This window comes from Lissotriton vulgaris, chromosome 2_1, assembly GCF_964263255.1.
Source record: "Lissotriton vulgaris chromosome 2_1, aLisVul1.2, whole genome shotgun sequence".
Taxonomy (NCBI): domain Eukaryota; kingdom Metazoa; phylum Chordata; class Amphibia; order Caudata; family Salamandridae; genus Lissotriton; species Lissotriton vulgaris.
The window spans coordinates 159,462,852-159,475,413 of NC_141687.1; the positions used below are offsets into that span (position 1 = coordinate 159,462,852).

The following is a 12,562-nucleotide window of genomic DNA, read 5'->3' on the forward strand; positions in this document are numbered from 1 at the left end:
TGGAAGTGCCTAATGCTAATTTTCCCTTATTTAGGGCCGACCTACTATGTGTGATGGTCTTTTTTGATACTGAAGGGCCCAGTCAATCTAGCTCCTCCAGACTTGTAAATGTCTCAAATCTATTATGGGTAGGTATGGTATACTCACAGATTCCCTGGGCTTGCGTTTTGTCTGTTAGTTCAGCCCTTCCTCTTACCGTTGGTGTTTTATTTCGATAAAAGAACCCTTAAGGGTAGAATACTAATACCATCCCCACATGGGTGCCTGGTTCCAGCACTCTCTAAGATCAATTTTACAATCTGCGGGGATCCAAAATTCAGTATCACGCAGTCGCCTCTACTAGTTTTACTCGAATTCCTTATCCAGGCCATCCTGCGGGTCATTTTAAATTCTCTAAATAGACAACTACCCAGCCCTGTTAAAATATTTAGATGATGAAGAGCCTTATTTCGAAGGGAAGCCCAATGTTACTCCACTCCAGTTTGCAGAGGGGTACATTTGACAAAATGACTGTGTATGGCGTGGCCTCAGGAGGTAAATTAAACCGATCGGCTCTGTTTTGATGATGATAGGCTCCCTGTACCACCCCTTTATTTGGGCCCCCACTTGAGTCGTCCCTTCGCCTCTCATTAACTTGTGCGACACACTTACTACCTGTGGTTACTGGAGGAACTTGAATACCAGTAGTGCGGCCTACACCAGCCGTAATAGGAGGCTGGTTTGATGCAACAGCTGTTTCCCCAGGCAGGACAGTGAGCCCACTAATCCCTCCACTAGATGGAATAAGTTGAGGTGAAAGTAACTGATTCTCTATTTTACTCAATCTGGAGTCTATTTCAGAGAGTTTAGAGGAAATGGGTTTAAGCAGTGCCAGTAATTTTTCTTCGAATTGTGTTACTATTCGATCTTCCAGATGCATGGCGCCTGCCTAAGACAGACCTGTAAGTTAGTACTTATTGGTCTGGATGTGCTTGGGATGACAACCTCATGCATACAACCTTTCTTACCACGGGAACTCCCTCTACTTTTTGGCACTTTGCTGACCTGATGCGAAGTAGCTGGCATACCACCCGCTTTCCTTTTTTAGCTATAACAGTAACAGTGCCCTCCCCTTTTTTGCATGAATTAATCGTTGCTGGCAGGTTAACATTTTGGAGGGAGACGGGCGGGTGAGGGCGGAAACCCCAGCTATATAGGATGGATCGTCTAAAGCTGCAGCCGGTGATAAAGATGCCGGTTGCTGCATCAGATCCTCATGAACATCCAGTGTTTCTATTATTTCTGCTATTTTTGGTATCAGCAAGGGGCCAGTGAGGGGAGCTTCAGCGGAATCCCGACGAAGATCTAACGAAAGTCTCTTTTGGGTCAGCTCTATCTCATGGTTAAGTACCGATTCTGCCCTTATGAGGAAGGCATCAAGAGTTCCCATCACCCCTGATCCCTTGCAACGTCCCTTACTCATAGTTGACAATTACTACTGTACACAAATGTTAACAAAAGGTGCAACGCCACTTAGAGTTCAAAATCAATAACCTAGCTCTTTTGGAGACACAGAAATATAGATGAAAATGGGGTGGCCCAGCCCAGCCTCTTCCGGCCGCAGACGGGCCTGCCCTTGGCCCGGGCTTGGCCCGGGAAGCGTCCACGCGCGTCCTGCGCTGCAGGAGGCTGTAGATGGATTTAGCGTCTCCTGGCGCTTTCGTGTGATGGCGTCAGTGGGCGCAAGGGAAGGCTGCTGGGAATTGTAGTCCTTCTGCCCTTCGACCAAGCAACAGGACAGAGAGCAATGCGGCAACGGGAGCAAGTAAGGGCGATGTCCTGGGCCCCCGAGAAATGGCAGCAGGTAGGGCAAGAGTCTCGCTAGAATGCCGAAGGTAAGCCTGTAGAACCCGTGCTGCGGGAGGCTGTAGATGAACTTAGTGCCTCCTGGCGCTTGCGTGTGACGGCGTCAGTGGGCGCGAGGGAAGGCTGCTGGGAATTGTAGTCCTTCCGCCCTTCGACCAAGCAACAGGACAGAGAGCAATGCGGCAACTGGAGCAAGTAAGGGCGATGTCCTGGGCCCCTGAGAAATGGCAGCAGGTAGGGCAAGAGTCTCGCTAGAATGACAAAGGTAAGCCTGGAGAACCCGCGCTGCGGGAGGCTGTAGATGGATTTAGCACCTCCTGGCGCTTGCGTGTGATGGCGTCAGTGGGCGCGAGGGAAGGCTGCTGGGAATTGTAGTCCTTCCGCCCGTCCGCCCTTCAAACAAGCAACAAGACAGGGGGCTATGCAGCAACAAGAGCAAGTAAGGGCGATGTCCTGGACCCTTGAGAACTGGAAGCAGGTAGGGCAAGAGTCTCGCTAGAATGCCAAAGGTAAGCTCTGGAACTTACTTTTCCCTTTCCTCTACTATGCTGGAGACCCCACACATTCTCTGAAAATTAGATCACAAACTCCTCTCCTGAAAAAATGATGATCTTCTCTTCTAGAAGAGTGGCCCACCTTCTCAAATGAGACCCCCCCACACACATGTTTTTGAAGTGAGATCTATATTCTTCCACAACCAATAAGACCTCTTTCAAAGTGAGACCATTGACTTCTCTGCTGGGTGTGTGAACACCCATCCTCTCCCTTTACATTTGTTCCCTTATTTTCAGGAAGTGGGGCTATCCTCTCCCCTTTTGGATGTATCATCACCTCTCCTCTTCTAAATGTTCCTCTCTGAAAAAGAAAGTACGCTTTCTCATTTGAAGGTGTTACCACTTCTCCTATTCTTCTGGAAATAGGACCATAGCATCCTGCTCTGAAAAATATATACCTCACCTCACCTGAAATTGTGGACACCCTTCTTATTCTGGAAGTATGAACATTCCTGTTTTTCTTGAAATGTGACCCTCCTACCCCTTATCTGACGTACCCAACACTCTTAGTCTGATAAGAAGCCCACAATTGCCCTTCATATGAAAAACAAACCACACTCCTAATCTGAAAGACTAATCATTCATCCTTTCTGACCTGAAAAGACAGCACTCCCTCCTCATTTGAAATTGAAACAGCCAGACAAGCAGACAAACAGAGTGGTTCGGCTCGCAGACCTATCTTGTGCTGAACTGAAATGGGTGACAGGCGAAGAGATACACTCATCCTTAGAGATTTGAAGATTTTTATTTTTTGGGGGTCAAAACTGGTTTTGCTGAACCCCACATATCCTTAAAATGTAACCTCTTCATGCCCAAACACTTACACTAATTTCTCAAAAACGCCTAAAGTGAAGTTCTACTTTGATTCAAGTCAAATCTACTTCGGTTTAGCTTTTTTTTCTGTTGTCAGTGGCAAAGAATCTTATGGACATTAAAATGTGAAATGTCACATTATGGACTTCTTCTGTTTTTTAACCATAGCTTTTTGGAAAGTGTCAAGTAGATTTCTTGAGCAGTGGCAAAACTTTTAGCAAAACAGAAAATGCCTTTTCAGTGGAAAGGCTGAACTAGCCATAACTACACAGGCACTATCACCGCCTGTGACTTATCTGTATATACTATATATGCATGCGTCTGTGTGTGTCTATAAACAGATATAAAAAAAGGCATATATATATATATACTAGCAGCCCGCCCCAGCGTTGCCCGGGGCAGAAGGGGGCTGGGGGCAGCATTTGAGGCTTGCGTGCACTAAGGGCTCCCGGCCGTCCCTCTGTGCGCACCCACTCTCGCCCGACCCCCTCCCGCCCCGACTCCAATGTGTGTCTTTACCTTACCTGAGCCGTCGCTCCTCCCCGCGCTCCACACTTCACCGCCGCTCCATGTCCGCCGCTCCTCCTCGTCATGACGCACCTGAGCCGCTGCTTCTCCCCGCTCTCCAATGTGTGCCTTTACCTTACCTTAGCCGCCTTTGGGGGCTGGGGGCAGCATTTGAGGCTTGCGTGCAGTAAGGGCTCCCACCCGTCCCTGTGTGCGCACCCACTCTCGCCCGACCCCCTCCCACCCCGACTCCAATGTGTGTCTTTACCTTACCTGAGCCGCCGCTCCTCCCCGCGCTCCTCACTTCACCGCCGCTCCATGTCCGCCGCTCCTCCGCGTCATGATGCACCTGAGCCGCTGCTTCTCCCCGCACTCCTCACTTCACCGCCGCTTGATGTCCGCTGCTCCTCCTCGTCATGACGCACCTGAGCTGCCGCTTCTCCCCGCACTCCTCACTTCACCGCTGCTCCATGTCCGCCGCTCTTCCTCGTCATCACGGACGTCGCGGCCAGCGCTACATCGCGGCCAGCGCAGCGTCGCGGACGGCTCTACTTTCAGGGCACTACTTTTTTTTAAAACTTATATTTTTAAATTTACGTTTATTTTAAATTTTTTATAGCCTATGTCCATCTGCACACCCTAACAATTTCTACGATGTATCGAGTGTGTGGATTGGCGCTGTGGTTCCAGAGTTTACCTGGCTCAAAGGTTTGTGTTCTCTCTTTATAATAGTAGTATAGATATATATATCTATGTATATAGATATATATATATAGATATATATATCTATACTACTATTATAAAGAGAGAACACAAACCTTTGAGCCAGGTAAACTCAAAAAGTACACCAGCAATCAAAACACCCAAGACATCTTTGAAAACCTCAGGGCAAGCTGAAGGACATAGGCCATTAAAAATAAAAAATTATACGTTGTTTAAAAAATTTCGAAATAAAAATAAAGTAGTCCCTTGCAAGTAGCGCCGGCTGCGACGTCTGCGTGATGACATCATTTGCGTTTGCGCTCCATGGCAACACTTCCGGAAATGGCGCGGAAGATCGCGACCTGCTAGGAGGACTGCCGCGGCCCTGCTTGCAGCTGGGCGAGGTGGCGGCCTGTGCGGGCGGGATGCATGGAGAGTGGCGGCCTGTGCAGGCGGGGCGCCTGGAGAGTGGCGGCCTGTGCGGTCGGGGCGCCTCGGGAGTAGCGGCCTGTGCGGGCGGGGAGCCTGGAGAGTGGCGGCCTGTGCGGGTGGGGCGCCTGGAGCGGGACCGGTGACTGAGGTAAGGATCAGGCGGGAGGGGGGCCGGGACGGGCCGAGGCGGGAGGGGGCCGGGGGCAGAAGTGCATGCAAGCCTCAAATGCTACCCCCAGCCGCTTTCTGCCCCAGGCAACGCTGGAGCGGGCTGCTAGTATATATATATATACACACACATACACTGCCCATATTACTTTTTATTTTTCCCTTTCTTATTATATTAATTTAGCACTTAATTTTTAAACCTAACCTTGCCATGGAGAGTCTAAAGAGGATTTTCTTTGGAAAGTTTCATGCAGAAATATGTGCAGTAATAAAGTTATTTGCAAAACACAAAGGGGATTATTTTCAAGCCCCTGGCACCGCCGGTGCATCACTTTTAACATGGGAAGAAGCGACGTACCGGCGGCGCAAGGGGCTTGTAAAATAAGCCCCAAAATACTTTTTCGGTGGAAAGTCTGATACTTAACCATAACTACACATCACCTCCTGATAAAGTATACATATATAGATGAGAACATATTATATATATTTATGCATCTATATGTAGCTTTTCTAAATGTAGCAACTTTAACAAATTCCTTCTTATTTTTCTCTTTATTATTGTGCACATTTTGTACTTGATTCTAAAATCTAAAAACTTTGTATTTCAACCGAATATTTTATGTATTCACTTAAATTGCCATTTAATCTAGTTTATATATATATATATATATATATATATATATATATATATATATATATATATATATATATATATATATATATATATATATATATATATATATATATATATATATATATATATATATTTTCAAGATAGGATATCCACTTTACTTTTACTTTTCGCTATGAAATCATCCGGCACTCTCACGCTGGTATCGTAGGTTTCAGGCTTCTTTTATTTAAGTTACATCAACGCGTTTCGGGAGTCAAGCTCCCTTGATCACGATGTTTGTATCGTCATACAACACTTCCTTTTTGTACGTAGGCAAGGTAGTAAACATTGTAAAAGGACAGATACAAGTCTGAACCAGTCATTTACTAATCGGGCGGCCATTTTAACACTTGCAATTTCATGGAACTTAGGTACAGCAACAGTACTGAAATAATATATGTTTGGCGCAAACTCCGATACAAAGTAAAAAATCTAAAAATCCCATTGTTATGTTTTGCACAGTTTCAAAACAGTGGATAAAAGCATTATTTCAATAGCATGCAATTGCACGAACAACTACTTTTTAAAAAAATGTTTAAATCAATTACACGATTGCAGGAGCCGCCGCTTCTCCCCGCACTCCTCACTTCACCGCCGCTCGATGTCCGCCGCTCCTCCTCGTCATGACGCACCTGAACCGCCGCTTCTCCCCGCACTCCTAACTTCACCGCCGCTCCATGTCCGCCGCTCCTCCTCGTCATCACGCACGTCGCAGCCAGCGCTACGTCGCGGCCAGCGCAGCGTCGCGGCCGGCGCTACTTTCAGGGCACTACTTTTTTTTTAAACTTATATTTTTAAATTTACGTTTATTTTACATTTTTTATAGCCTATGTCCATCTGCACACCCTGACAATTTCTACGATGTATTGAGTGTGTGGATTGAGGCTGTGGTTCCAGAGTTTGCCTGGCTCAAAGGTTTGTGCTCTCTCTTTATAATAGTAGTATAGATATAGATATATATTAATTAATAGTATTTATGTCCATAACATTTTCCCTATATTTTCATTATTTATAAATACTTACCTGTACTGATATCGGGAGTAAAGATGTACCCAATGTAATGAATCATTATATAAATGTAGCAATACTCACCAGCGTTATAACGACACTTGATATATTTCATGTGCTATGTCATGGAGGTACACTGCTTACGTGATGATGGTTGCGTGGGATGTTGTGAGTGTTGTGCGCAGAATGTTCGCTGTGATAGTCAGTAGGATTGGGAGGATGAACAAACACACATTTGCTCCAAGTTAGGTGTCCTATCTCTATTTTACTGACTTCTTTCCCTTGGAGCATATGTGGCAGCGGATATATTCAAGAAGCAACCTGCCAGCTTTGGTAATCCGTACTATGTGCCTACTACAGAACGTGGTTTGTACAGCCTTTTTATCATATGGTGGGTAGACACCTCCCCTCTTAACCACTGGCTCTACCATCAGCCATATGTCAGAGCAGAATCCCTCCTACTTCGCCATAGGTCCAGCCTCTCATACTCTACCAGAGGGAGTGTGAATCCATTTATTATTCTGTTCTCTGTCCATCCATTGGGGAGGGAACGTCCATCTTCGTATACCGCAGGAAGCCAACGAGCAAACCCCCTGTTTGAAGCACCGAGAAGCGGATTCCTCCTACAGCGAGAATGTAAGACAAATGCAACGAATGCTGGGATTAGGCACTGCTAATCATTTTGGTGTTAAACACAGCAAGGTCATCCATATTGAGGTACCCACCTATCAAATGCTTCTTTGAAGAACAGTTTTTGAACTGAGAGTTTTGAGACACAGTAATAAAATTGTGTTATGTTGAAATTAATTCAACAAAATGCAAAAGAATGTCAGGGAACACCAACTCCAATTCCATACTGAGCGCTTACTAACCAAAACCTGGGATCCTAAGGTAGAAAGAAAGAAGAAAAAGGACCTGGACAGACAAACACTAAAAAGTAAGTCTTTATTAGAACTTCAGAAGAAAATATTTATAACCACCACTATTAAGGTTAGGGAGCCATTTCTTTAAGAAGGCCTTGGATTATTGTTTGAAGTGAGTGATGCACACCTGTCTGGTTCTTTTGTTAAATGTACAAATTATGTAGTAATTGTTTATTTATTTATTTATCGTTTCCTGTAGCGCAAACGTGCTCCAAGGAAATTAGAACCCTGTATAAGAGAATGCTAACTAATGTGGACAAACAATAGAAACCATAAACTGCAGAACAATACAGTCAAGAAGAGGCAGTGGGCATTGGGTGGTGAAGTTAAGAGCAGTCAGTGACCAAAGTGTCTTTGGAAGAGGAGGAGGGCTTTAAGTTCCTTTTTAAAGGTAACCAGGCATTGGGGTCATAGTTGAGCTGGATAAGATGTTTGCAGATCCTAGTAAAACTACTGAAGGAGTTCCTCCTACATTACTCTTATTTGAATGTTAGGAGTTTCAGTAGGAGGGTTTCAACATTCCGAGATCACGGTTGTGCACTAGAGATTTTCAGTTTCTTAGGCAGATAAGAGGATGAGGAGTTGTGCTCTGAGCAAGGCATACAGTCCTAAATTGTGCCTTTTCTCCAATGTGAAGCCATTCACAAGTCAGAAGGATAGGAGAGATGCAGTCAACTTTTTTGTACCCTGAAACAAAGAAGGAGGCAGTGTGAAAAACAGAGGGAGGCCAGGTGAACCTTAGTGAAAACCAGTGTTGGAAACTGGGCTATTAGTTGTGGTAAAATGTGCATCTACCACTGGCAATCAGGCCACTAACACAGTAGGGCTCAGTACAAGTCTCAATAGGTTATTCCCCAGCTCAATCCTTGGTAGCTTGGCTGCAAGCAGGCAGGCTTAACTTAGGAGACAGGTATGCAAAGCATTTAAAAACACAAATTCAGAAAATAATTAAGACACAACACACAATCCCACAACAATTTATAAGAATAGGAAATATTTTTATCTTTAAAATGACACCAAAACAACAAAAATCCAATGCTGCGTACCGGAGATATGAATTATTAAAGAGTTAACATAATATAGCACTTAGAACCCTATACCACCTTGGAATATCTGGTCGCGCTTGACCGGGACAAAGTCAAAGTTTTAGGCCGACTGCAATTGAGCCCTGCTTGGATAACCCTGCATGATAGGCCTCAGTCAAGAGTTGACCTTCGGACTTAGAAACTTTTCTGGAGCTTTTTCTGTCGAAGTCCCTCAATGCTCTTTACTAGTCCAGGTACAGTGAGGGTTCGCCGGCTTGTTTCCAGGGAGCTCCTGGTCAAATTCTGGAATTTGGGCCTCTGGAGCATTTCAGCGGGACGAACTAGCAGGAAATGCCGGCTTGCGGTTGAAGGTCGTCAGCTTGGCTCTCGCGGTTGAGTCGGTCCCCAAATGGAGCATTTTTCCAAAGTTACTACAGATTTCTGGAACTTCTTCCTGAAGTTCCTCTGGGGGGTCCAAAGTGACCAAATCACAGCCCAAGGGTCTGGAATCTACAAGAAGGCGCTTGAAAGTTTGGGACTTCAGTTCCCACAATCCACTTGGACAAAACCCTTACAAATTCACTGGACGCACTCCAGGCTGTGGATTCTTGGTGGTGGTGGTGGTCCAGGTGAGCTCTGTTAACCTGTAGCTTGCAGGGAGTCCACTCTTTATTCTTCTTGAAACAAGGTACATCCAAAAGACTGTAGTTCCAGATAGTGCAGCAGGCACAGTCAGTCAGAATGCAGGGCCTGATGGTGCAAATCAAGTTTCTAGCTGGGTAAGCCTTCTACTTCTCTTAGTTTCAAGCTGCAGATCTGAGAGGCTCTGCACCTCTCACATATTTATTTAGTGCTTTCTAGGGTCAAGCAGGAGAGCACGCCAGTCCAATGAGGTGCAGGGCAACACCCTAGAGCATGAACACTTCCTCCAAAGGGTGGCATTAACTTCTCCCAGAAATCACTATTTCTCCAACATTTAGTATGGCTGAATTCTCAGAAGAGGAGCAATAACTAGTTAAACCAACCTCCCGTATACCACCTACCAACCATTTGTAGAATCCTGCCTTAAGCCTACCATCTAGCTTGGTCAAAGGGTTGCCGGGTAGATGGGCCTGTCATTCCCTGCCTGCCATATTCCTCCTTCAAAGCTCAGGCTTTACAACACCTGCCCCCCTGCTAAGGCATTCATGTGTAGCACAGCTCTCTCTAATAGATAATCTCTCTGTAACTACACAAAATATTGAATCCAAAATATAGAATGGACAAAATATCGAAGTCAAAATATAGAATGGACAAAATATCGAATGGACAGAATATAGTGGTGGAAAATATCGAATTCAAGGTAAGTAATTTAATATCGATTTTTTAAAATATAGAAAGTCAAAATTTCGAAGTATATAATATAGTTATTAAAATATATCGAAATTTTATTAATATCGATTTTTTTAAAGTGTTTTTTATGTTAGTATATGTGTGAAAACTATATTTGTTTTGTAATTTATTTCAAGTAATGAATTTTATGTAATTTAATGTTTGCGTAATTTAATTCTGTAGCGGGTTGTGGGTTTACAGGGGAATAGTGTGGGAAGTAATTTAATTATATTAAATTAAATATTAATTTTTAGAAATTACTAATTATTTTTTATTTAATTTTGCGTTTTAGTTCTGTAGCGGGTTGTGGGTTTATAGGGGAATAGGGTGGGAAGTAATGTAATTGTAATTAATTAAATATTTAAGTTTATTTATTGGTATTCATTTTGAATTAATTGTTAATTAATTTCTAATTGGTAAATAATTAATTTTTAATTGGTAATTAATTTTTTATTCATTGATTAATTGATTATTATGTTAATTTTATTAATGTATTTTCCGTAGCAGGTTGTGGGTTTATAGGGGAATAGGGTGGAAAGTAATTTAATTGTAATTAAGTAAATCATTTTTATTTATTTATTGGTATTGATTTTTAATTTATTGTTAATTAATTGGTAATTGGTAATTATTTTATAATAGGTAATTAATTTTAATAACTAATGTTTATTTGTATTTTTAATTGATTAATTATTACATAATATTAAATTGGTAATTACTTTTAATTATTTTTTTATTGGTATTGATATTTCATTTATTTTTTATTAATATATTACATACTCCCTACTGGTAAACTCACTAGAGTGGGAATAGTAATGTTTACCCCTACGCTATCCAACGCTTTCCCTACTGTTGCACTCTCTGGAGTGGGAATAGTAATTTTTATCCCTACGCTATCCAACGCTTTCCCTACTGTTGCACTCTCTGGAGTGGGAATAGTAATTTTTACCCCTACGCTATCCAACACTTTCCCTACTGTTGCACTCACTGGAGTGGGAATAGTAATTTTTACCCTCCCGCTATCCAACGCTTTCCCTACTGTTGCACACACTGGAGTGGGAATAGTAATTTTTACCCCTGCGCTATCAAACATTTTCCTACTGTTGCACTCACTGGAGTGGGAATAGTCAATTTTACCCTCTAGCTATCCTACGGTAAAAATAATGTATATTTTTTATTAATATTATGTTAATATATATATATATATATATATAAATATATATATATATATATATATATATATATATATATATATATATATATATGTTTAAAAAATAAAATTGTATGTTTTTCTTTATAACTTAAATTAATTATTTAATAATTTTAAGGTTATTTAAGTATTTTTAAGTATGTTTTAGTTAATTATATTTATTATTTCATTAATTTTAAATTACTTTTAAGACACTTGAAAAAAATCGATATTTTGACTAACTATATTTTTTAAAACAATATTTTTGATTCGATATTTTTGTACTTACCTGTTTGTAGATAGGAATTAGAATTTGTTTTATTCTATATTTTTCCTCGATATTTTGGTAACTCTATATTATTGAATTCAATATTTTGTCCTTGATCCAGTCTCTCACTTGGTGAGCCACTTATCACATCATCAAAGCAGCCTGGCTCATCCTGTTAACTCTGACTAATCAGTGGGAGAACACAGGAAGGCTTAATTTTGGCTGATTTTCAAAGATGAATCCTATTCATTTCACACTGTCCACAATCACTAGTATGCAAGATTTAATCTCTCTTGGACAGCCACACAGGTTTTTTCAGTAAGATTAAAAACTGTTCTGTTATAGTTGGGTGAGTTTTAGGTTATGGATGCTGGTCCACGTTTGAATTCTGGACAGGATGGTGGCAGGTGTTGTCGATTAGGAAATGTTGATAAGGGTCTGTTTATCATCAGTATATTAGTGTTAATATATCAGCATTACTGAGGATTTGCCTAAGAGTCTCTAAATAAACAAAGTATGAGACAATATAGATCCTCGAGGGACGAGGTTAACTGCACTTGATAGGGAATTCTCAGTTTTAAACGCAAGGAAGTGGTTGGAGAGATAGGAGGTAATCCAATTTAGAATTGTTGCCTTTGTGCTAATTTAATCTTTCAGGATATTAACTGTATCAAAAGCATCTGAAAGGTATAGAAGAAGATGAAGGCAGGAGTTTCTCTATTCGAGGAAACAGGCATATTCTTAAGTAGTTATCGCCACTTTATCACAGCCAAAGTCACGATAACATTATCACCCCATTCACAAGCTGGTGCTAACAGCCCATAGCACCAGTTTGCCTGCGATAGCAGCCGCAAAAAAACATTGCCACAGACGATCCCAGCAACTATCGCTAATGAGATGCAGAGTAGGCATTCCCATGCAAAAAGCTGTGACAACACGACTCCACAACATTATCAACGACCAGCCAGATCGGCGATAAGATTAGAAAACATGCGAAAAGGCGCGTTAGCACCAGGAAATCAACACTAGCTCTGACCTGGTGTAAAGTCGGACAACAGCCTGCACCACAAAAGGGAGCCCAGTCCAG

General features: G+C 42.3%; 1 protein-coding gene across 1 annotated transcript in view; it reads right to left on the minus strand.

The window, feature by feature from the left end:
• LOC147729745 (myeloperoxidase-like) overlaps nt 1-12,562 on the minus strand; it is a 177,159-nt gene that overhangs the window by 136,967 nt on the left and 27,630 nt on the right. The window contains exon 3 of the mRNA XM_086958486.1: nt 7,196-7,325. Coding sequence (XP_086814612.1) covers nt 7,196-7,325 — 130 coding nt within the window. The remainder of the gene's footprint in view (nt 1-7,195; nt 7,326-12,562) is intronic.